The sequence below is a fragment of the Anser anser genome (assembly GCF_964211835.1).
Source record: "Anser anser genome assembly, chromosome: 17".
NCBI classification, from domain to species: domain Eukaryota; kingdom Metazoa; phylum Chordata; class Aves; order Anseriformes; family Anatidae; genus Anser; species Anser anser.
This window is the reverse complement of record NC_139738.1, coordinates 7,777,822-7,803,329: the sequence shown is the minus strand read 5'-3', so window position 1 is coordinate 7,803,329 and position 25,508 is coordinate 7,777,822. Positions and strand designations below refer to the sequence as shown.

Genomic DNA, 25,508 nt, shown 5'->3' with positions numbered 1-25,508 from the left:
GACCCCCGGGTCTGACGTGGAGAAGCACGCCGGGGCACGCAGAAGCCCCTCCAGGGCGGGTGTCCGCACACAGGACCCTGCGACACCATAAATAACCAGCACAAGGCAGGCTGCAAAATCAGCAGCACGGGGAGGGCAGGGCTCTAGCTGGGAAGGGAACTTGAAAAGAGAAAATGTAAAAGAGAAATTCAAGTTCGCTGCGTGCCTGTAAGCTCAGCGCATGAGCGCAGCAGCTCCGACAGCCAGCATCATTCCGTGCTGAAGTCAAAGCTGAGGGCAGGGGTGCGAGCTGCGCCGCTCCTCCTCCGTCTCTACACCACTTGCTGTACGTGGCTGTGCACCAGCTCCACGAGTTACAAAATAAAAATAGATTTGGGTTAGCTGAGCAGACAGGACACGGGACTGCTCCGGGGGAGCTCGTACCACCACGGAACAACTGAGAGAGCGTCTGGGCTGGAGGGAGCCAGACCGCCTGCTTCCCCTGCCGAGAGCCCGCCGAGGAGCCGGCCGCCCTCACGCCCTTGGCTCTTGCTGGGAAGGCCGGGGCACGGAGCTGGCCACACAGCGGGGCCGGGGGACATGCGAGGGCAGCGCGGGACCGCCCAGCAACCCCGCACGTGCATCCACACAGGGTCCGTACCTGCAGCTGAAGGCTTCATCTCAAACCACATCTCGCCCAGCTGTATAATACACACCTACGCCACGCAAAATACCTGCGGAGCTGCCTTTGGGGTGGGGGATACGTTGAGCAATGTAAATAGTGGCGCAGTAACTGCGCGGGCTTCAGGAGGTACCTGGATTGGGATGCCAGCTGGCCTGCCTTGGCACCGAAACAGGCGGAGGAGGTTTGCATGACCCCCCAGCACGTCTGCTGGGGAGCAGAACCGGGAATAATGAGGAAGGAATAACGAGCGGGACCAGGAGTAATGAGCAAAGGCATGTCTGTAGCCTCACCCACTCCCCAGGACCAGCCCTGGTACCAGTTGTGCACGGTACGACCCCTCGCAGGCTGCTACGGCTCAGGAAGGTGAGGGTACCAGGCAGTGCGCCGCTCCCGAAGCACGTGCAATTCACAACCGGTGCAAAGCAACACCGTGCTTCTGGGGGGGTTCTGCTCAACGTTTCTTGAGAGCTTACTGCTTCCTTAGAAATCTGATCGCTACCTCATCGTGACAGGTCGAGAGCCTCTTACCTCCTCCCCACGCCAAAGCCTTGGCAACTCCTGCTTTCACACACGGTGCAGCTCATTTATTATTTTGAGGGGAGGTGGCAACATTCCTCTGCTCTATTTGGATTTAAAAAACCGGCCAGCCAGACAGGCACCATGACGTCCGCACGGCATGTATTTTAATCCCAGACCAAAATAATTTAAACTTTGCCTTCCTGCTTCTTCTTAGCAAGCCATTCAAAGCTTCTGAAGCCAAGGAAGACAGATTAGGTTGAGAAAAAGTAATTAACACAGGCACAACTGAAAACTCCGGTTTGATACCAGCCTTTCAGGGTGCAGAACAAACCCAAGGAGGAAGATGTGCATCCGCAGTGCTTTCAGCTCTTTGTTGGGTGGAAAGCAAAGAGGAGCTGAAACCCTGGGATGGATTTTTATTTTTTTAAAGGACTTAGGTTCCAGTCAAATTCAGCGTGTCCCAGAGTTTCAGTATTGCAGAGACGGCATGCTTTTGTAACTGGAAAAAAGAATAAATATTTCTGATATTTGAAGACACCGATACGCAAACAGACTGCAAAGGCAGCTTATTTTGAACACATTCCTGTTTTCCCTCTGTGCTGCACAACAGCCACGAACAAAGCATCACAGATTTTTCACCCAGAGCGTGAGATAACCAAAATAAAGATCAATGGACTATAACTGGGAAGGGAAACCTGAATGCAAAACACGTGCCCTTTGTGATAATTAGAGGGCATTGACTTTCTAAACGTCAAGTACATCAAATACAGTAACCTATACATATGGGAGTCAAGTTCAGAGGTCAGATTCCCCATCAGAGAGAGGGGAAAAGTCAGCTGGCAGTTGAACTCCCATTGCTACACGGCTCCCAGCTGAAAATAGCGCCGCAGCTTTGCTGCTAACCGTTGTCGAGCCATCACGGCTTCAGAACTGCCCCACAACACGGCCCCACCAGCTACTGATGGCGCCAGCCTGACGGAGCTCCCGTGCTTCCTTAGCTTCGGCTCAGGGCAGGAGGTGCAGCACCACAAACGCAGTCCCCAGCGCCACGAGACGGTGCAGAAAAGCTCCCCGCCTCCTTCGAACGCGACCCCAGCCTTACAGCCTCTTCACTTGCGTGTTCGGCGGTGCTCCCAGCAGCGCCCTGCCGAGCTGGGCGCTGAGCCGCCAGCAGTGCATCCTTCCAGGCGCGCTGGGTCGCGCAGGGAGAAGCTGGCCGTGCCCAGCCCGCTTGGCACGGGAGGCAGCGCGAGCGCGGCGCCGGGAGGCAGGGCTGCGGATGAAAGGGCCCGGGCCCGCTGGCTGGCACCGGTGTTTACGCCAACTGCGCCGCAAGTTGCGGCACGACGAGAATGCTCCGGACCTCGGAAAGTTCAGCTCTGCAACTGCCTTCCACCTCTGCGTGGGGTGTGTGTGTGTGTGTGTAGAAATCCTGCACCTACCCCCTTCTGCTCTACAATTTCCCCGCTGCAGTCAGACCAGGGACTCAGCGCAGTCAGAAGGCAGCGATATATTTAGCAAAGCTGGAAGAACAAAAGCTGTAGCTGCTTGGTCCCCTTGCTCTGGTTGAGAAGCGGCCCGTCCTGTAAAACAAACATCTTTCCAGTTTTTCCCTCGTCTCTCAGGGTAAGTTTGCTTTAATTAGTCATCGCGTTGGTACCATGCTCCCCAGACCGTACGGAAACATTTCAGTTACAATTAGTCACCGCAGAACCAACTCCTCCATCAAAGGATCAATATTTCTGGCTCAACGGTCAACATTCCTTTGCTGCCTTTCCTTTTCTGCATTCCTCCACCTTTTGACATCACTTTCTGAGTGCAGCCAGTTATTTAACTGCATGAGTCATTGCCCTGGTATGATCTCTGCAGGCTTATACATTAGGGCTAAAGAAGACAATTAGATGACTGCCGCAAACTTTCCACGTTCAGACACCTACCTGGTCTTCATCTCAGAAACCTAAGCATGAAGTACATCTTCCGCTAAGCCTCTATGTTTAAATCTCAAAGAATAGCATTGCTGATAATTGCATAGTGTTGTGCAGCTTTGGTTAAACCCTTCAGAAAACCTACAGCCCATCCATAAAGGCTGTTATCAGCCAAACTCGTCGTACGATCAAAGGCCTTGACAAATGCTTCCTCCCCATAAAACAACGGGAACGCACATTAGTTATTCCTTATCGAACAGTTTTTCAATTACGTTTCTCAGAATTTATAGCAGACGATGACCTCTAACTATTTAAAATTCTCACCTGTCATGTTAAATATTGGCTCCAAATTAGCACTTCTGAGATATTTCTAATAAATCTTGAAAGAAAGAGACAGCCCTAGCCAATCCTTCGATGCTACCGCTGCCCGTTCACTTCAAAGGACTCATACCCGGCAGATGACGTCTTCCCATGAAACCTGGTGAGCCACCCCTAAAAAATGTTTTGCGAGCCCTCCCTCACTCCCCCTTCCCAGACCTCCCGTTCTTAGCTTGTCTCACCGCATATTAGTACTTGAGATCACAGTTTTTCGGATTCTCTTTGCACTGTGATTAATGATTTGTTGCCTCAGTTCTAGCCTCTCACTCAGAAAGGAATCTCAGCCCAGCCCAGCTTTGATCAGACCTTCCTCCAGGCTCTGATATTGGAATCCACCCACAAACGCACGCGGCTTTGCTGTAGGGAAAAGCAGATACCGCAGATCTGGAGAACTGTTCAAAAATAATTAATTTTAAACCAGCAAACAAGTTAATCCAGATTAGCTTTTTGCACATCCAGTGCATTAATAATGCTTCTGTAGTGACCAAGGGCTGAGCGGAGCCAGGACGGTGTCACTGAGGCTAATGGAGATCAGAGGCTCCGAGAGCTGTGGCTTTGGTGAAACAACTCAGTCTGGAGCAAGTGGCAGGAGCAGCACGTTCCAAGGAAGCCCCTGCTGGGCAGCAGAAAAAATGAAAGCACACGCAGCGAGTCCTTGGCATAATATTTGGGCCTTCTTTGGGTAATTCATTGCTAGCCTTACAGCTCACCAGGCACGAGGAAGCTGCTCCAAGGCACTGGGGTGGAAACGGTGCAGGTGAGATACCCCCTCAGAAACAGGCCGGTTAGGACGGACACCACCACCAGCAAACCGAGGGAAAGTACCCGTGAATCTGCAAGTCATCGGGAAGCACTTCACTAACGTTGCTGCTTCAAAACGAGTGACGAAACGTGGCGCCTTTTTGAAGTTTTAGGAGGACGCTGAAATCCTTGAAGAGGAGAACGCTGCCACCAGAACATCCCACAGCGTCTCCTAGGCTTTTTTTTGGGCAGGAGGCTGCACATTCTGTGCGTTGGCTGTTTCATAAATTATTACTCGGGAATATGAAAATTTTATGACTGCTTGCTCTTGGAATTGCACCGCTTACATCATGTTTATTTACCTTCATAAACACAAAGTTTGCTCCCCGGAAGAACCGTCTCCCAAAGAGGTCTGACCCAGCGACAAAGCCACAAGGACTGAATTTTTGTCATATTTCAACACGGTGCCTGGCACAGACACTGCACCACAAAAAAGTTTTATTTAAGTATCTTTCCCTCAACGGGAACCCGTTCTCTGTTCCAGAAACTTGGAAGCAGGGCAAAAATTCCACCATAAATTAAGCAATGTTGTCAACTGAACTGCTGACTTCTATCAGCAAATCACACCCACGGCAAGCGTGCTTGCCTCAGTACCTCTCATCTGCAGCCCTTTGTGTTTTGTTTTGAAGCACACCACGCTCAGCCTCCTCCAGGCTGCTGCTCACAAGCGTAAGAGTCGATGTGCTGCGTAAAGCAGCCAGCGTACGTCCCCACGTGTAGCGGGTCAGCAAACCCACTGGCTACAACAGCCACTGGACTGGAGGTTTCTCTTGAAGGGGAGCTGTGTAAAGAAGTCTGCACGTAAAATTTGCAAAAAAACAGGGTGGGATTTTTTTTCCTAACTCCATTAACATTTCCTCTTTCTAACCTGGGACAACAAACAACTACTGAATCCCTATTCTTGTGTAAAGTGCTTGTGTTGGCAGAGCTGCCGCGTTACACCGAGCAGATAAAGCTCTGCTGCAGCAACAGGCACGTGCGCCACCACTCCGCCCCGAATGGCACAACGCAGACACCTCGTTACAGCTTCCCACGGGACCTCAGAGCTGACGAGGGGCGAGCGGAGCCCTCCTGGGCAGCTACTTACTGTGCGAGAAGCGTTGAGTGATGGGGGTTCCTGGGTAGGGGTAAGTGCGACTCTCCCACTGAATGTTTCCTTCTTGCACCGCTTTGATAAAGCCGTGATAACACTGATGGGCCACACCTAGAGAAAGACGAGACGTCAGCAGAATTTGAGGCATGTTTAGAACAGACCGTGTCTGCACAGTTGCACAAGCACATCCAAAACCAGCACATAACACACCTATATGAAGGAGCGTGTGTATACGCCGCCTGAGCCTTCGTAGGGAGCAGCGAGCTTGGAGAAGCCAAAGCAAATGACAACTTATCCCTCGGTGGTGTGTGGTGAGTCGCAGCATGATAGCAATTACAAAACAACCCCGGTATTTGGGCTATAAATACGCTGGTGGATATTCAGAGGATTCAAAAGAATGAAGAACATGGACTCTGCAAACGCAAAAATCAGCGTTCACTCCACTTATTTACCACACCTTTGCTATTTGTCAGCTGCGCTTGGTAAAGCCAAGCCTTTGGGATAGGTAAGTGTGTGCGAGGCTGCGGTTCTGCCCCGCTGCCCGGAGGCAGCCGCTAACGCGCAGCTCTCCCCGGACCGAGGTGCTCTGCCACGAGCTGTAACAACCAGCGAAGGCTCAGCTGGAGGCAGGGGGCCCGCAGTCAGCACACCGGAGACCTCACCTGCTGCCAAGGAAGGTCTCTGGGGAGCAGAGGCCGAACCTGGCATCCCTACACCCCAGCACCTGGCCGCAGCCAGGCAGTGGGGAGCAAAGGTGCCAGCGCAACTGTTTCAGCAAGGAGCTACGCACAAGCACACTTCAGGTCACTATAAACATGTATTTAAACACAAATCCCATGTATTAGGGACATGTCTTCCCTGAGAGGGGTTTTTGGCCCACTCTGCTGCAACACAAGGCTAATCACACCCAAATTAATGCTGCATGTAAGCACGCATTTCTGCCAGAGGAGCACACGGGCCTTAAAGGACCACTGAGGACCAACAGCACATAATAATGAACTTTTAAGAGAATGCCTGCAGCTACTGGACAGTAATCTACAGCAAATATGAGAGGAGAAGCCAGTGACAAAAGGCAGCGTGTGTCAGGTGAAAATATTCCTTCTTAGCCTGCCAGGGCGTCGATCTGTCCTACAGGAGGTGGCTCCAGCTCCTGCGGCGCAGACCAGCAGCAGAGCCACAGCTAATCCTGTGCATGGAGAGTGTGCTTGTGCAGAGAAGGGCCAGAGACTGCTTGCTGCGGGAAGAAAAGGGGCTGGTGAAGCCTTACGACTGCAGCAGCTCAGCAGATGCTCTGTGGCCCCAGCACCTGCTCCGCCTCGCGCCCACAAGCCCTGCTGCCTCAAAGCGCTCAGAGCCGCGGGGGCAGGATGCAGCCCGTCACGCTTTTGCAGCAAAACATCAGCTTTGAGAAAGCGTGCAGAGCGGATCCTGGTATAGCTCAACGCCGTTCACCTCTAGCACTCGGGTGCTAACAGAACTTCCAACGCCAGCGTCCAGCCCCCGGGCCGGTGTAAGCCTCGCCGTGCTCTGACACCGAAGGGCTGGAGCAGTCCTCGCTGGCAGCCCGGGCTATGGCAGCAATTGCACTCAAGGTGCCAGAACCTGCTGGGATTTTTCCCCGAGAGTTTGCTGACCGCAAGCCCTGTGCCAGGAACACCCCCAGCAAGAAATCACACTCAGGGGTACACAGCAGGAAGCTTCAAAAAATGAAGCCCTGGATCTTCAAGCAGCTGGTCCCCAAGAGACACATGGGAAACGTAACCTGAACTGTAGGATTTTGGAGCAGATGTATCCTGACAAACAGGAAAAATTAACCAGGAGCAAACAAATCAAGCATTTACCTCGAGTAACCTCTGCTTCGCAGAGCACACGTTAGTGATTACACTCCCTTTGCGCTGTAACCACCACAAAAACGATGCGGCTGCCCAGCACCTCTCACCGCCCAGGCTCACTCCAATGTCACGGGGCGCCTTGGGCTGCTCTTCCCTCCCCTACACTCCAGGACGTTTCCCACAGTCTCTGTTGGGGTGAATCACCGGCTGCTTGCTCACTCCAGCTGCATCCTTTGCATCTCTTAAGGCTGCTTCAGGAACAAGCGTGTGTGAGAAAGCAGCGACTCAAGGCCATGGGCACTTGAAAACCTTTCAGCAGAGGTGCAGACTGCTGAGCCGGCAGGACCGGAGCACTGCGCGTTCGTGGGCCCAAAATTATGCCAAAAAGTAATTGTGCAAGGCTTACTTCTGAAGGAGCTGCATTTTGGTTCAACCTCCAGCCTGTTAAACTCCGGGCAAGGCAGAGAATCCTTGGAATCTCAGCAATGCTTCACATGTGTGAGGAAGTCCACAGATGAGACATCACCCCACACACCTGCCCAGCCGTACGCAGCGCCAAAGGCGGAAAGCACGGCGCTTCTCGCCTGACACCTGCTCTGCACTTCCCAGAAGAAACAAGTTACCCAAGTGCAGCAGCCTGCCTCATTTCCTACAGATTTAACCGGGGTTGTCTCTCAAAGCGCCTGTTTTTATGAAGCCTGCAACCAGAACTCATGTGTCCAAAGCCTAACGTAACAGAAATCACCGCTGTATGCGGGAACACTGGGAGCCACGAGGCAGGTAGAGTTTGCGCAAGGCTACAAGCGGAGCTCTTTGTCGTATCACATGTATCTAGCATTAAAATATCCCCATAAGGCTTCAGAATTAATGCTGCACGGAGGCAAAGCGAAGTATCTGTATCTCAGGGCTACTCTTTCAGGCAATCTGAATATGTAGATCTCTATTAACGTAGATGCAGTTTACACTTTGCCACTTATCTTCAGCAGAGCTGTCAGAACCAGGCACGGTTTTGTTTCCAACCAAAAGCACAGGCTTTGGGAACGTAACTATTGAGCAAGACGCAAACACAGCACAATTATAGCCACATTAGACATGGGATGCCGGGAGCGGGGCACTGCTGTGCGTGTTGGAGGGGAAGCCTGAATGCAAGGTCAGGAGCGCTGCACGTTAGCAGGCACGGGCAGCGTTCAGAAGCAGAACTAAGCGAGCAGCCTGGTCGTGGGGGTTTTGGGGTTTTGCTCTTTCCTACTTCAAAAGAGAGCACCCAGCCCGATGGCAGGGAGCAAGCTGCCTCAGCTGAGGGGCTCCGTTCTGCAGCACCGGAGTTATCGGCAACACACCAGCAAGGCGAGGCTTCAGCTGCTTTTCAGGCATTTTGCAGAAGTCGGATTTCTGAGTGAAAAGGGAGAAACTAAAGGCAAGTCTAAAGCAAAGCAAAGAGCAGCTGCAACGTGAAGCCACATTCCCACAATTAAAAAAAACGCATTCTCACTACAGCCGTTTGTACCTTTGATTAGTCGATACCACTGTTTGCAGACAAGGGCAGCAGTTTTGTGCTCCTGATACGGTGAAAGGAAGGACAGGATATATTCCAAAACCTCTTCGGGGAGCTCCAACATCGATCTGTTATGCCTGGTCTCCTCCACCTCCAGCTCAGCATGGGGCTCGTCATCTTGCTCCATCGTCCCTTCGACCACAGCTTCTTCGGGATCCACGGCCATGAAACCGTCATCTTCACTGTCCGAGGAGCTGGCCATGGCATTCCACTTCACAGCTTCGAGAGAGAGACAACACTGAGGTCACCGAGCGAAACCCAACAGCATCAGAAACGCAGCTGCAAGCCGCGCACGTTACACGAGAGGTCTACACAAAGCCCTGCACCAGTAAGCTCCAGGTCAAGGACGTGGTTTTTGCAAGGCTTTGAAGCAGGCTGCACGCAGTTTAGGAATGAGCTCAAGAGACCAAGCAGCCGGGGCGTGCAGACAAAAGGTTCGGCACCTTTCCTCCCCCAAACAAACGCTAACCACCACCATCGGCGGGGCAAGGCTCGCCTCTGCTGGGAAAGCAAACACGTCACGCCACTCTCTGGCCGCGGAGCGTTTTCCCAGGCCACTTCTTCATCTCTCACCGCTCTCAGCCCCGCCGCTGCCTGCGGACAGCACCAGGGAGAGCAAAAAGGAAGAAAGAAAACCCACCACAGGAACGAGAGCCTGCGACAGCCCCGCTCCCCACGGCCTCCCCTTGCGCCGCTAGCCCCGGCAGGCCCCGGGGGCAGGACGTGGCAGCGGCGTCCCCGCAGCTGCCCGCGGTTTGGCAGCGCCGAGCTGCGGGGCGAGGAGGTGCCGGTGCCTGGCACGGGGCGGGGGGCAGGACCGGGATCCCCGGGGAGCCAGGCGGGACAGGAGCGAGGGACAGCTCGCAGCCGCTCCTCCCCTGAGAAACCAGTTTGGCCAGCGAGTCTGCTGCACGCCGGTGCTGGGGCTTCCCAGGGAGCACACGCTGCTGCGGGAAGAGGGGGAAAAGCCCCGTCCCGCTCTCCTTTAGCGCCCCTCTCGCACCCCTCGTCCGCCTCTCTGTTTTATACAAGTGGCTGCTCGGGGTAGGTGAGGAAAGAGAAACCCCACAGGATTTACTGCCGACGACAGGCTGGGATACCGTCGCTCCAGCCATCCAGAGCACGCGAGGCATTCGGCAACGATGACAGGAACACATTGCGAAGTAAATCCACCTTAACGAGTAGCCGCGTCCAGTCTGGCTACGGGCATGGGTTACGGACCGGGCACGGGTTACGGACCGCCGCCAAACCCGTGGCGGCCGGCGCGAAGCAGAGCCCAGCCCCTGCCTGCTAGGAACCAGCACCGGCACCCACCAGCGCAGGACCGAAAGGTCCCAGATCCCCGTCCCACCGCCCAGCGCAGCCCGTGGCCCCCCGGCTACGGGACACGTCCCACCCCCAGCGAACCCAGAGAGCAGGCCTGCTCCTCACCAGGGGAAACGAGGCAGACTTTGCCCGAGTTCAGCTCAGACAACTCGCTTTTACCCAGCTCTTAGTGTCACGGCAGGTACGGCTGGGAGGAGGCTGAGTTACCTGCCTGACTCCTGACACCTACGCTGCTGTAGCAGACTTCCAGCGATGCAACCTGCCCCCTCTTCCCAAGCTGCCCCCAACCCCAAGCTGCCCCCAACCCCAAGCTGCCCCCAACCCCAAGCTGCCCCCAACCCCAAGCTGCCCCCAACCCCAAGCTGCCCCCAACCCCAAGCTGCCCCCAACCCCAAGCTGCCCCCAACCCCAGGTAAACCCAGGGCTTGCCCTGCCCGTGCCACGCGCAGCTCCGGCAGAAGAGCCGCGGGGCAGCAGCCCGGAGGCGCCAGGCACGAAGCTGGCCGTGACAACTGATTCTCACGCAGAGAAATCCCGCTAGGCAGCGTCACCCGCCACTCCTGTCAGCCTCCCCGATGAAGCAGCTTCAGAAAATTCCGGGGGCTGTCAATCTTCCGGAGAAAGCAAGTCAAAATTAAACTTGCAGTCAGCACGCTAACAGATGCTCTGCGAATTCTCCAGTGTCAGAAATCCTTCCCAGAGTCAATGTTATGACAAAGAAAGCCTGAAACCCAAACGCTCTGACATAAGTGCTGCTGCGTCAGCAGACTGCGTTACACAGCAGATAATGCACAAATTCCCAAAGATTAAGAAATTGAAAACTAAAAAAAAAAAATAAAAAATCACACTGAAAAAAAATAAATTAAAAAGCAGTGGGTTGGGTCTTTTCCAAGCAAAAGCATCTCCAGTCAGGAAGCATATGTGCCTACTTCCACCTCGGGCAGCGCTGCAGGAAGCCGGAGGCTCCCCAGCCCGCAGCCCCGGCTGCTCGGGTCGTGCCCGAGCCGGGGAGCTCGGGGTCAGCGCCGGCCTCGCGGCTTGGGGGAACGGAGCAGCACAGCAGGAGAGGCGGCGCGGAGGGCGCTTCGCACCCCAAAAGCGTGCGACGTGCTGGGAAAGCAAAGTGAAGCGCACCCGGGTCCGGTGCAATGGGACGCCTGGAGGTGACAGCGCTGAACATAAGCCTCGGCTTGCCAGGTTCACACAAACCTGCTGTTAAGGCCGAGAAGCAAGGATTACGTCGATGTGTTTCCCAACAGCTTGTATTTACTGCCCACATAACGTCCAGAACCTGCTGGAGGACGGCAGCTGAGCAGCGCAAGAACAAACGCCCTCCTAACGAGGACTTTTCCCAGCTATAAAGAGCACAATTATTAAATCCCAATTTTGATCCTCGGGAGCAGGCTCAGGAGCCACAGGACACCGGTTAATCACAGGCGCACGGACCCATCTACGCGAGCTGGGAGAAGGTGCAAGCTAAGGATGCCATCACGTGCAAGGAGCTGGGGGTGCAGGACAGCACCTCCGAGGCCGCTTCGAGAAAGGCAGGGGCAGCGGGAAGAGCTCGTGGGGCTCCATCGGGTCCTGCAGGTGCTCGCGTGCAGCTCTGGGGCTGGAGAAGTCACGCTGAGCTCTGCCTGCCCCTCTGCCCTCAGGGAGGACAAGGCCTAACGGTGGTGCCTGGCCGTGGAAGGCTTCGTTATGAAACAGACCTGGATCAAATCCCTTTTCCAGAAGCCTCCTGCAGAGATGGCTTTTATCCCTCCTGGGATAACAAGCGTGCCAGCATCGATGCCAATGGTCGTACGGGGCTGAGCTAACAGAAAGCAGCACCCTGCTCCCGCAGGCAGGGTGCAGATTGAAATCAGTCCCTAAGTTTGCTTCCCAAGACAGCTTCCTGCTGCGCACATCTCTCCCAGACATCTTACTTGTAACGCTCATTAAACACACACACGCAGTCCTGAAGCTCTCGCTGGAAAATTGCAGGAAGCGGGCTGAACAGGGAGCTGGCAGGGCAGCGGTACGGCAGCCTGTGCTCAGGAGAGCGAGGAAATTCCTCTGCGTTCCCCCAGAAGAAATACAAGTGACCACAGACCATCCAGGACTTAATTACAGCTTGCCTTACCAGACCACTTTATAATATTATGAATACACAAATGCATCTGCTGTGCTAGATCCTCGTTCCTCAAGTGCCCGCGCAACAAATAACTGCCCTCCAAGCTTTCACACCCACACCGTGTTATTTTTCTCAAGGAAAAGATCATCAATAAGCTCAGCTCCCAAGAGGCAGCTGGCTCCAAAACAACCCTTCAAGCTTGATGCGCCACGGCCGTGGACCTTGCTCACGTGGCAGGGGAACAGGGGGCTGGGAATAACGACCCCCGGAGGGCGAGACCTGCTTTGCACACCGCTGGGCAGAAGCCCTGTGCTCCAACCCTGCCCAGCGTCCCAAACGAAAAGGCTACAGCACCCCAGGCAGGCAGGAGCCAGCTCCTCCGGCCATCAGTCAGCAGGTCTGCAGGAGGAAATCCCAGGGCAGCGTTCCTATCAGCCAGCCGCAGAGCAGCGCGGGGCGTTTCTGTGCTCCCCTCGCGGCTCGCTTCCCGTCCTGCACCCGGTGTTCGGACCGGGCGCGATCTGTTGGCGCTGCAGCTGGTATACGGGCTACAGTTCCTGTCCGAGCAACCCCGGCACTCGGAGAGCTGCGGTGAAGGGATTTACACAGCTGCGGCTCATCAAGGCGCGTGTGCAATGCGATCGACTTGCCAAGACAGATCCTGCAGCCCCGTTCTGCTCGGGCCGATCACCGCGACGGCTAACACGAGCGCCCCGAAGCATCGTCTTGTTTCGTACCTTACAGCCCCCAGGCCAGGGGAAGAGCCTCTATATCCCAGCAGCAGCAATGTTTTAGAGTGTTTGACAGTTAGCCTAAAGCCTTACCAACAAAGAATCGCGACTGCTTTAAAATACCACCTACAGGGACGCTAGAAGGACAATGGGAGCAGAGCTCTGCCAGCGCTGATCGCGTTTGCCTGGCTGATCCTAAAAGCTGCTGCTCTGCCAGTTGGCAAAACATTTTATAACTCTTTTCCTCCTCTCTGAGCCCTTCAATATTCCTTCCCTCCCTTCCTGAATATATTTAAGAACCTGCTATTTATTCTGCTAAAGTAATTAGCCGCTGCAGCGGAACAAACAGATGAGGAACATAAAATGCAGACCAAAAACCTGCCAGGCGTCAGCACCTCTCGGAGGCTGGTCGCGGCGTGGGGACCCTGCTCGCGCAAACCCCCCCCGGCACAGGAAAGTTTCCCTACCTGCTGGCACCTTCCCGGGTCCCAAGGACCCCAGCTCACAGGCATGGGTGGCATCGGTGGTTCCCATCCCGAGCTACCTCCTCTTCCCTGCAGAACTGGCTCAGCTGTCGAAGAAGCGCCTGAACCCGCAGAGTTTTTGACTTTTTTTTTTTCCCCTCTTCTATGAAGTCAACAGATTTTAGGAAAAAAAATCCTCTAAGGGAAAGTTCTTGAATGAAAACAAGCAGCCGTGCAATCGTACTGAGTCACAGCACATTACTCATAAGGGAATGCTCATTTTCACATGCCACAAAAAGCTCGCTATCCAAACACAATCGTGGAAGCTGTGCTCTCACCTGGGAAAAAAATAAAGGTGTGTTAAAGGACCCAGCCCTGGCTGGTGGCTGCTCCGGCTGGAAGGAGAAGGGGACTCTGCGGAACGTTTAATTGCTCCTGGCAATCCGGAGTTACAGAGCTAATTTAGGGGTGGGAGACAGCAGCTGCCTCCAACCTGCTCCAGACTCTTCCTCATACTTTGCAACTGCTTCTCCTGCCTGGCAGCAGCCCCGCCGCGCGCAGGGCAGCGCTTCGGGAGGCAGCAAAGCCACTTGGGCTTCTTCGCTTAGCCAGGTCAAAAAAAAAAAGGCTCCGAGGGTCCTGGAGCAGCCGTGCCACCAAGGCCTGGGTGGCAGCTTCCCCCCAGCTTGCCTTCCGCTGCCCTCGCTCACCAGCCCTCTCCCAGCTGAAAACTGCAGGGGTCAGACGGAGCGCGCGGCGCTCTCCCACGGCAGCAGCGCAGGGAGCGAAGCGAAGGGTGTGCACGCAAGCAAGGAAGACTAAGAAGGAGCGGAAACTTTTCCAGCGCTGCTTCGGCTGATAAACGGTATCAGCACAGTTAATTGCTTGTGATTTGGGGCAGGGATATGGTTTTGTCTCGTGAGCAGAAGCACATTTCCTGGGAAACCCTGCTAAACGTACGTTAATAGCGCGGCGCTTCAGGCCCTCGGACACTTGCAGCAGTTAGAGCCAGCTCACTTGAAAAACAATTGCCAGACACGTTCAGCAAGGGGAAAAACAAAACAAAACAAATTTTAGTCAAAAAAAAGCCTCTGGGAAGCAAAACGATGAGCAATATCCTGCCTGTGCTGCTGCGCGGGCACCGGCCCTGAAATGGCTGCTGGCAGGATGAATGAACGGGACCGCGAGGACACCTGCACCCAGCCTTCCTTTCCGTCCCCCAGAACAGGCAATTGCAAGTTCTTTGAAGCACAGCCTTTCCCTTTAGCTGCTTTTCAACAGGAAATTGTCTTTTCCTCCATATAAGACCTAGCTCCAACCCTGAAAATCAAGGGTTCCTAAATTCCACCCGCAGGTTTCCAAACTCGGACCTCCCACTGCACGCCTTGCCTGCTAGGCCAGGTTTTCCTGCAGAATTAAAGCACTGACGATGATAAAAGATGAGGTTCGTTCTGGGTTTTAGCCCGGGCAGCCCGTGCGTCGCACGCTTCTCACTTAGCGTATGGCTCCTGAGAACAAAAGGAAGCTGCAGGGATTAACAGCACCGCCCTGCAAGGGTTCGTAGGAAAATGGTCCTTAGAATCTGCTGAAGGAACAAACAGGAGGAAACCAGAAGCATCAGAACTGGGCTAAGAGCTTAATCAAATATTAACAAACCAAGAACCAGAGCGGGCAGTGCGAGCACCGAGACCAGCTGCCACTGCAGAAAGCCGCTAAGTAAGTGATCGTGAGCACCCCGTCCTAAAAACCAGACGCATCCACGACGAAGGGGATTTGAAGGCTTTCTTCTGCGGCTGTTAGTGCCCTGAGAACGGCTCCGGGTGTGCAAAACCCGCCGAGACCTCCGCAAGGGGACAGAGCTGGCGTGAGAAGCACTGAGAGCACAGAAGCCGCCCGGTCACGTACCTACCGGGTACCGCTCGAGCTCACCCGCGGGCTGCTGGCCAACGGACCCCAAATCTAAGCACGTCGACCGCTAAACGTGTTCACCACGAGGTTACAGAGGTGACCCAGCCACCTACAGACGTGGGTTTCCGTCCGCTCTCCCACGTCCAACGCCGCCCCAGCCGAAGAGCAGTGGGCCTGGGCGCAGGCTGGGGCTCCGCACGCCGATGGGGCCGCTCCAGGAGGCTGAACCCAGACGTGGCCAGCTTGGAAACCTGCTCGGCGGGGCCGCAGCGCTCGGGCGGACGGGCTGCGTGTGCTCCTGCATCCATCCGCCCGACCCGAACCACCCCACGTCCCGGGGGCTTGGGAAGCAGCGGCATTTTGCGCTCACGCACCCCCTCTACTGGATCCCTGCAAGCCCTTCATTAAATTTATTCTCACCTGAAATTTTTCTAGCACAAAGGAAAAAAAAAAAAAAAGAACACAATGAAATTCAAAACGAAGGCAAACCCGCACGCGAGCCAGAAAAGAACGATCCCAAAGCCAGCCTTAAATTAATTCCTTAAATTATTTGTCCTTAATAATAATTAATACAAATTAATAATATTTTGTCCTTAATAATTAATAACATTTAATATTTTGTCCTTAATTATTTGGGGGACAGCCTGTACGAATGACACAGCACTCCCTCCCTCTCACTGGCATCTCTCAGCCCTACCAAAGCCACGAGGACTGGCCAACGCCTGTATCGATTTCAGGCAAATTTACAGCCGAGTCATCGGGGAAAAGGCACCTAAAAACCGGCCAAGTTTTGAACATATGAGAAGTCAGTCTGAAAGCACAACCTGGGGGCATCGCTCCTGCATTTACACTCCCGGGCACCCCAAAGCCTGCTTGTGTCCGAGAAACCCTGCTCAGGCAAAACCGTGCCATGTAAAACGCGTCGTAGGGGGGCTGCTCCCGCAGCGACGAGCTGAGCGCAGCTGCCCAGCGGCGCCGGGTGACTCCGCTCCCGGTTTCCTGACAGCCTCCGTCAGCCGCTTGCTCCCCGCGGTCGGGATTTTGTTGTTTTCCTACATAAAACCTTTCCTTAGCCCCACCTAACTGATGCACCCGAGCAGCTGTTCCCAGCACAGCTCCCACTGAAGCGCTGCCTGCTCCACACAACGCCCTCCAGCAGCGGCCCGCGCCTCGGGGGGCTCCAGTGATCGGGGCGAGCACCCCGCGACGGCCGGGCCGAGCTCTGGCAGGGCGACCCGTCGCGCTCGTCGCCCGCCCTCCAGTTCCCCCCGGCAGCCCCCGGTGCACGCGGGGCAGGAGGAAGGGCTTCGAGCAAAGCCCTCCTGCAGCCCACCCGCACAAAGCACGCCTGGCCGAGAAACGAAGCGACGGGCAGCCCTGAGACGGCTCGTCCGAGCCGGGGACGAGCCCGGTGGTACTGCCTCTCAGGCCAAAAAAAGGATGCGCTGGAAAAAGCCACGCGTTAGCGTAGGCTCGGCAGCCAAGGTTTGACTTCCATCGGTGCCCGCAGCTCTCAGACGCACTGCTGGCCGCACGGGAGCTCGCTGACGCCGTGGTTTTGTCAGCACGCCGGGTACCGGGGCACCTAGCGCCTCCCGGGCACAGATGCCGTCAGGAGATGCTCGCCACCTCGAGGAGCCTCTCCCGCGGTGCTGCCTGCTGAACCTCAGCGCATTCCTTCACCCGCCGCAAACGATCTCATTCGGTTCCTAACGCAGAGCCCGTGGGGAAAGCTGCCGACCGCGGAGCCAGGCACCCAGCGAGCTCTCCGCTTCGCCCTTAAACAGACCTGGCTCCGCGCTGCCCGTGAAACAGCGACTGCGACACCACAGGGAGCACCTGCTTCCCCTCGCTGCTGGAGAACAGGACTTCACACAGAGAGACATGACCAAAAACCCGCTGGGGTTGCCGGCCCCGACCCGTGCTGAAGGAGCTCCGCTGGGCGCGCAGAAGGCACCAAGAGCTGCTCTTGTTTGTGACCGCGAGCTGGAGGCGGGCACAAAGGTGCGCTGGTCAAAGCGTAAAAGGGTGACGGGAACAGCGAGATGCCGGAGAAGCCAGCACGCAGCTCAAGGGCTCGTCTTGACGCTCGTAAGGAGGGCTCTTGTGCATAAACCCACAACGTGCCTGCGTCCATCACCGGTGGGGTTTAAGCACAGGATGCTAACCGGGAGGGCAAACAGCCGGCACACCGCGCTCTGCCAACACCCAGCCCCGCGCCCCCCTCGCAGCATCGCGGGCGGAGAAAGGTGCGGTGCCGACGGGGCCCTGAGCACGAGGTGCTGGTGCCAGCGAAGGGCACAGCCAGCACCGCGCCGAGAGGCGACGGTGGAAGGGGACCAAAGGCAGGGCAGCTCCAGGGCCCGTGGAACCGTCCCAAGCCTGCGAGCTGGCACTGGGCAGCGCCTCCGTCGCTCACCGTCACCGCGATCCGTCAGCGGCGGGCAGGGGCCGAGCTTCCCCCATAAAACTGCCCCTTGTAGGGAGCGGGGGGGCTCACAGCAAACAGCGGCGGCGTTTAAAGCCAGAGGGTTCCCTGAAGTGCTGCGGGAGGAAAAGCCGACGGCGAGGGAAGGACAAACGCAAGCGCGGGGAGCAGCCGGCGGGGTGGCGACTGCGGCCCCATCAGGCCGGGCTGACAACGGGGCAGGAGGGCCCGCCCCCCATCCCCTCGCCCCCGCGGCTTCCAGCAGGTCCATAAAGCACGAAGAGCCAGGGGCACGGCCCCGGGGCACGTCCGAGCCCAGCTCGGGGCAGCGAGCAGCCCAGCAGCACCGCCGAACGCACGCTGCGAGCAGCTGAGCCACCTGCAGGAAGGCGCAGCCCTGCGACGCCGGCAGCGGGCTCCCCGAGGGCCGGTTTCCTCACAGACCTCCAGAAGACCCGGCCAGCAAGGTCGGTGAGCGTTTGCTGCCGTTTCCACGCTTCTTTGAGAACCCGCCGTCCTTTTTGGTAGGAACTTATTTTGAGAAACCAAGCGGGCAGCGCACCACGAAGCGAACCCGCTGCTAGTTAGAGTTGCATCACCCCCGGCAGGGGTTAGCTGGCCATCCCGTGCGACGATCCTCTTCGCAAACGCAGCTTGCTTGCTGAGGGTATTAAACACTAAGAAAAACGAGGAAAAAAAGCAGAAATCTAACCCGCATCATGGCAGCAGCAACCCCGGATTCGGGGACGTTGCGCCAAGCTCGCAGCGCGCCCGACGGGCGGAGGGGCGACGGCTGCTCCCACAGCTCGGCCCCGGGAGGCTCTGGAGTCCCCCCTCGTCCAGCTGCGGCGGGGAAAAAACAGGCGGCCCGAACACAAACGCAGGAAGGGAGCGCATTCAGCGGGACGGATTGAAGGTGGCTGCCCGACAGCCACACGAGGAACGGAACGAAAATAATTTTAGCTCCTTCTGCTCAGCCACAGAATGGCCGTGACAACAATGGCACAGACGGAGCCGCGGCTGCTCGGCGCTCTGCTTCGGGCGGGTTCGGCAGGCACCGCGGCGCGCCGCCGCAGGGATCTGATGCCCCACGGTCTGCAGGCATCAAAGAACCACGGCGATACCGCCCTCGCCTCGTGTTTAACAGCACCACGAGGAGCAACCGGAACGAGACCGATACGACACCAGGGGAAGGAGGAAACGGCTTCCCCGCAGACGTTCGGCTTTTGCAGAGTTGCTCCTTCCACATGGGTCCAACACCCGGCCCCAGAGCTCGCTGCGAGCGACCGCCCCTCGGGAGCCAGCGCAGGAGCACCAGCGCCTCGGGGCCTCACCGGGGCAGACCTGCCCTGCACACCCTGCCCAGGCCGCGGCGCCCTCCCCGTAAGGCAGCCACGACCCCTCGCTTTCGCAGCCCCGGGGCACGACCAGCCCAGCAGCACCACCCCTCCCGGCGCCCCCCTTCGGGACCCACTCACCCAGAAGCGCCTTTTCCTCCAACACCGCTCTCTGTGCGGCCCCGGGGCCATGCCCTCGCTCGCTCCTCACGGCCCCGAGCTGGGGTGAGGTCGGGGCGGAGGGAGAGCTGCCGCGGCACGGCGGCACCGAAGCAACGAGCCCCAAACAAATCAAGCAGCTCAATCAACGCACCTTAAACCCTCGAAATCCCAAACTACCGCGAACCCGGCACAGACCTAAATAAAACAGACGGGCGCTTCAAAATGGGTCTGAAGCACGTGAAGAGACTCGGCTCGTCAGAGGCACAAATCTCCGTTGCACGGACTGTGTTAAGCAGGGGCAAGATGAACATTTTCACTTTAATTCACAGATGTTTTTGTAGGTGTTTAGCTAGCAGAGAAATATTTTAAAAACTGCCACAGAAATGGGAAGTGAATGCAGTCGGCAGTGCAGTCCGGTGCTAACTAACCGAGGCTCCCGGAGAACATGTGCAGCTCTCAAAATAGCAAGCTCCCGGAGGCAAGAGCCGCGTTTTCTGCATCTTGCACAACCCCGAAGTTTCCAGCCGCAGTTTTCGACACAGATGTGTCACCCCGCTCCTCTTTAAGCCGAGACACAAGCAGGTTCGAAAGGGATTTTGACATGAATTCCTGCGCTACATCAGGAAGCTGCTAACGGCAGCGCAGCCCGGCCGGGCCGCGGATACCTCGGTGGATCTCGCAGGGATGCCACCAGCCATGCAGGGCCCCTGCGCGTCCGAAACCACCCCGACAGGGGCTCTTCTCTGGAGCAACACCCGCTAAGCCCACTATCGGAGCCACCGGAGGCCTCCTCCCAAAGGCTTTCCTTGGGATTTGGACCGAGGCGCAGCGCCCAGCGCTGGCTCCTGTCCCCAACGCCCCACGTGCACCCCAATGGCTTTCCCCGCTCCAAGGGCTTTCGGCTTACCTGCGCTCCATCTTAAAAATCGGTGAGGGCAAAGCCTGGAGCAGTGTTGTACAATAAAGCCTGCCATGGCTAAATACACAGGGAAAATAACTTCCCTCAGACGCACAGCTCTGTTTACACAGAAAGTGGGAACCCTTCTCAAGCCGCGCTCAGTCACATCCTGTGGAAATGGCTTGAATTGGCAGGAGCAAAGCAGGCTGCGTTACTGCCCGCGGCTCTCCGAAGCCCCGAGAACATGCATTTAAAAAATCAATCGCCTTCTGGGAAGGCCCGGGTACAGAGCATCCCCATCTCTGCCCAAAGTGTGTCCTCCCGCTCCAGGAGCGGCCCTGGTGCCGCTCCTCGCGCCGAGCACGGCGGTGACACCGGCTGCGTTTTCTGGGACCAAGGAAATGGCGCTCAAGCGCATCCCCACTGGTCCTTAAACTCCCCGGGTAAAAGACAACCCACCTTCAGCACCGGCAGCGAGTCCCAGACTTTGATATTAACCACAGGCACGCGGGTGAGCCTCATCCTCGGGCTTCTCCGATAGCCAGAGAGAAAACTCCATCCCAGGGCTTGCAGGCAGGGACACACTCCGTTTGCAAGCGACACGTGCTGCCCCTACGAGCCGGCGAGAATAAACCAGCGCAGGTCTGCGAAGCAGCGCAAGCACCGAGTTGTTGCGCTGTGCCTTTCGCACCCAAGGGCTTCGCAGACAATTTCACCCGCCGCCATGGAAAAAATGCTGCTTGGGTGGAGCCAGCCGGCAGACAAACCACCAGGTAGCACCGGAAGAAAAACACGCGCAGCCACCTTCGCCATGCGAAGCCAACCGGCGGCTGCGATCCTGCTCCTGCTAGAAACGCGCACGCACAGACACCGAAGCGGTGACAAAGGCGTGGGGCCGACCCCGCGGCAGCTCCTGCAGCTCCCCCTGCACCACCGCCCAGCCTCGGCAGCAGCCCGACGCCCGTCCGGCCCGCGGTCAGGTCTCACTCTCAGCCCTGTGCCGGGGCAAGGAGAGCGCGGCCAGCTGGGGACTTGCCCCGTTAGACTCTGACCAAGGAGAGCTTCAATAATCAACGTGCTGTTCCCGTCCCCACACTCGATGGACACCTTCACTCACTCTCCCGAGCCCAGGGATGGCTGGCCCTGCCCAGCTCCTCTTCTCCACGGCAGCGAGGAGCCCTCGGCTGCGTTTCGGCTGCCTGGCGGCGCCCGGCTGTGTGCTCGGGCTGCCAGCAGCAACCCTGCTGCAAGGAGTCCTTTACGAGGCACAAAACCTCCAAGAAGATGGGGAAGAGGGGAAAACAACGGCGGGCTCCCTGCTGTAACTGCGGGCAAGGTTTAAGCACCGGGTCTGGAGGGCAGGTGCCGCTCCTCTCTCTTCCATCCTCAGCTCGCCGGGCGTGCTGCGGGCGCCCAGCTGTCCCAGTTTCCCCCTGCAAGGTGTCACTGCCACAGCTACAGCGAGGCGGGCTCCCAGCGCTGCCGTTTACTCCAGCGGGGAGAAAGGAGCTGTGCCAGGGCAGCCTGACAGGAACCCCCCAGGCAAGGCCGAGGGACACAGCCTGAGGGAGAGCCCCGCGTCCTCCCCCCCCCCCTTCTCCAACGCGAGCGTAAGGAAAAGGAAGGAGAAAGGGTGGCGTAAACACGAGAAACGGTGGCTAAGGAAATGGGGAAATAACGGCAAGCCCCTCTGCGCTTTTCGGGCCACGTCTGCCCTGCGGACCCGGCTCTGTGAGGCGGGGGGGGGGCGGCGGCGCCTCGGACCTGAGGTGTTTTAGGGACCCCCCCCCCAGCCAGCCCCGCTCCCGGCACCCCCCGCCGCCGTTCAGCCGCCGGTCCCCTCCCCTCCCGGTCCCCTCCCGGCCCCTCCCCGCCTCCTTTGTTCCCAACCCCCCCCCCCCCCACGATCGCGCCCCGGGCACTCACGGCCGGCTCCGCTCCGCTCCCGGCGGCACCGGGGGGGCTCGGGGGGGGGGGGAGGCTCCGGGACCCCGGGACACGGCGCCGGGCTCCTGGGCGCCGCCGGGAGCCCCGCGGGGACCCCGGGACCGGGCGGGGCGGGGCCGGGCCTCACCTGCGGCCTCAGGGCAGCCGGGGCCGGGCCCGCCGCGTCGCCCCGGTGACGGCTCCCGCCGCCGCCGCCGCCGCCATTTTCCCTCCCCGCCGCGGCAGCCGCCGCTCCGGCCGCGGCCGAGCGCGCACTGCGCGTGCGCCGCCCCCCCCTCCTCCCGGCCCCGCCGTCACATGATTCGGGAGGGAGTGTGGGAGGGGGGAAGGGTCACGTGGGGCGCGCGCGCCATGATGGGGAGGTCGGAGCGCGGCCGTCCCTATAGGCGCGCGGGGCCCTGAGCGGCGCGGGGAGGCCGCCATGTTGGGGAGGTCGGGCTTGGGGGGGGGTGGGGGGGTGGCAGGGCGGCTCCCCGCCCGTCCGCCCTCCTGCAGGCCGGAGGCACCGCGGCCTCCCCCGTCAGGGGACGCCATCCCCTGCCTGCGGGAACGGGGAGACGGCCCCGAGCTGGCCTCAGGCGGGGGCACCCATGCGGCGGGGTGACGCTGGTGGCGGGTCCCCCTCCTCCGGGTGGCAGCCCGGCACCACCACGAGGCTGCGCGGTGCCCGGTTCGTGTGCCTGCCGGGTGAGCGGCCCTGCGAAGGGCTGCAGGCACCTGGGAGGACACGGCACCGCAGTTACAGAGCCCCACGGCACCACAGTCCCACAACACCACAGCCCTACAGCCCCACAGCCCCACGGCTTCACAGCCCTAGAGCACCAAAGCCCTACAGCCCCACAGCTCTACAGCACTAAAGCCCCACAGCTCTACAGCACCACGGCCCTACAGCACCAAAGCCCCACAGCCCTACAGCCCCACAGCTCTACAGCACCACGGCCCTACAGCACCAAAGCCCCACAGCCCTACAGCCCCACAGCCCTACAGCCCCACAGCTCTACAGCACCACGGCCCTACAGCACCAAAGCCCCACAGCCCTACAGCCCCACAGCACCACAGCTCCACAGCCCTACAGCCCCACAGCCCTACAGCCCCACAGCACCACAGCTCCACAGCCCTACAGCTTTACAGCACCACAGCACCATGGCACCACAGCCCCACAGCTCTACAGCACCACAGCCCCACAGCCCTACAGCACCACAGCCCTACAGCACCACAGCCCCACAGCACCAAAGCTCTACAGCTCCACAGCCCCGCAGCTCCACAACACTGCAGCACCACAGCTCCACAGTCCCACAGCCCCACAGCACCACAGCACCGCAGGGTGGCTGAGCCTGGAGGGTGCCTCTGAAGATCGCCCAGCCCAGCCCCCTGCCGAGCAGGATACGTGTGACCACAGACAAGAAACCCAGCCAGCACGGGTGCGAGATGACATTGCCAAAAGTCCCCTAGTGCCTGTGCGAGGCCTTGGCTCACGGCTGCTCTCAGTTCCCGTGGGGGTGGCTGGTAGGATGGCTGCTCTCTGGCCTGCGGTGCTCCCACGGCAGCCCAGGTTTTGTGATGCTGAGCCCAACCAGGGCTCGAGAGCAGCTCTGCGAACATGGCAACTGGCAAAGTGCTGCAATCCTCGCTTGGGGTTGAAGTACTGCACAACGTTCGTAAGAGAAAATTAGCTCAGACTTTTAACTGAGAGGCAGCAGTGCCTGAAGTGCCTCAGTCGCTCTCGGAAATGGTACTTCAGTTGTTTAAGATAGTGCTGCTCGTCACTGGATGAGGGATAATGAGCACTTTGGGGGCCAGAAACAGGCAGGGGGCTGAAGAGCTCCATGTGCTGGAGACGGGATTTCTTACCGTGAGGGCAAAGCCAGCAGGATGGGGGCATGTTCGAGAACAACGCTGCTGGAGCTCCGAATGTGCTGCTTGCAGGGCAGCGCTAAGCCAACAATGCTGGGCACCGGCTGCTCGAGAGCACAGTTCCTGTTTCCTTCTGGAAAAAGCCAGAGGATGGGTAGGAACAGCCCGAGGTTGCACCCTTTCCTCCCGTCCTCGCACAGCCTCCGTGTCGCCTGCGTGGACCCTGGGCCTGTCCCCATCCTGTCCCCACCCAGCGGGGTGCAGACACCCACGAGCGCTGCTGCAGCGCCCAGCGCCCCGCGAACCCCAGCACGGCTCGTGTGTGGATGCACAGCATCCCACCCCTCACAAAACCGCCCGGAGGATGCCCCTGGTGGCTTTTGGGCTTGCCAGGGCAGAGGAAGGCCGGCGAGGGGCCCGAGGAGCTGCTGGCAGGAGCCGGGGCTCACCGCAGGGGTAGGGTGAGTATTTTTCTGCCTTTAGCTGGAGTTTTTAAGAAGCCGCTCGCCATCTGCTGGCAGGCTGCAGCTCGTGAATGGGGTGTCCTCCTGCCTGGAGTTCTGGGGAAGAGTTCCAGATTTGAGGTCGAAAGGAAAGTTTCTGTGAGTCCCTGTCTGAACGTTTGTTTTTTAGGATGCTGGAAGCGGCGTTCACTTCTGCAGCATGTGGATCTGCCCTCAGCAGACCCGCCCCCAGCTACCTTTGTGTCATTCAAGGCCCAGAGCAGTACGTCGGTGTGCTGAATAGCCCAGCTACAAGAGCTCAATTAACCAGGTTTTTCTTTTGGGAAACCCTAAAAGGTTTGAGCTGAAGTTATCCCACCTGCCACACAGGACATTTAAGAGTAGCAAGCACCCAGGACGTGGATGTAAAGCGATATAAATAAGTACGACAGGAAGATGCCACAGGCCCTCAGGTGAGTTTCTGTCCTCTCAACACACAGATTAACTCAGATGCACCTCTACGCCAGCCTCCCCAAAGCCGGACCCTGGCCGGAGCTGCGTGCACCCTGGCGTTGTTGGGATTTGGAGGCACGGTGGTGGGAGCAGCACCGTAACCCCGCGGGGCTGAGGTAACGGCAGGGGGCTCGGGGCTTTGCTGGAACCCCTGGCACCACGCAGGCTGCTGTGGGCGGGCTGGTTCCCCCATGGAGCCACCGGCAGGACTCGTGGCCTCATGGTCCTTTTGGCGTAGGGCGAGTGCCGGGGGGCTCGCAGCGGGGGGATCACACCATGCTCGTGCCTCCCCCAGCCCCCTCCTTCCCTCATGGCTTTGCGGAACAGATCTGCTAAACACCAGGTTGGTGCTTGATCAGGGGGTGCAGCCGCGGGCTGTGGGGATGACATGCGTGCCGATGCAGTGACAGTCGCGTGGCAGTGGGTGCCCCCATCCCATCCCATCCCATCCCATCCCATCCCAATCCTGATCCCAGTCTCCAAGCCATCCCCATCCCACCCGCATCCCTTCACAATCCCATGCCAGATCCCAATCCCCAAGCCATCCCCATCCCAACCCCATCCCTTCACAATCCCAAACCAGATCCCAATCCCCATCTCAATCCCAACCCCAA

At 58.1% G+C, this 25,508-nt stretch overlaps 1 protein-coding gene across 3 annotated transcripts in view; it reads right to left on the bottom strand.

Annotated features, from left to right (window-relative positions):
• The window catches only part of FBXO42 (F-box protein 42), a 50,979-nt gene extending 28,612 nt beyond the window's left edge, over positions 1-22,367 (bottom strand). Inside the window, exons 1-3 of one of the 3 annotated variants that reach the window (XM_083802653.1) lie at positions 22,212-22,367; positions 8,720-8,986; positions 5,375-5,491 (exon numbers count right to left, since the gene is read on the bottom strand). In XM_083802653.1, the coding sequence (XP_083658779.1) occupies positions 5,375-5,491; positions 8,720-8,969 (367 nt within the window). In that variant the 5' untranslated portion in view covers positions 8,970-8,986; positions 22,212-22,367. Of the gene's footprint in view, positions 1-5,374; positions 5,492-8,719; positions 8,987-13,407; positions 13,547-22,063 lie in introns of those variants that run through there. The other 2 variants (XM_083802655.1, XM_083802654.1) reach the window with 2 other exon arrangements.
• Positions 22,368-25,508: the final 3,141 nt, after the last annotated feature.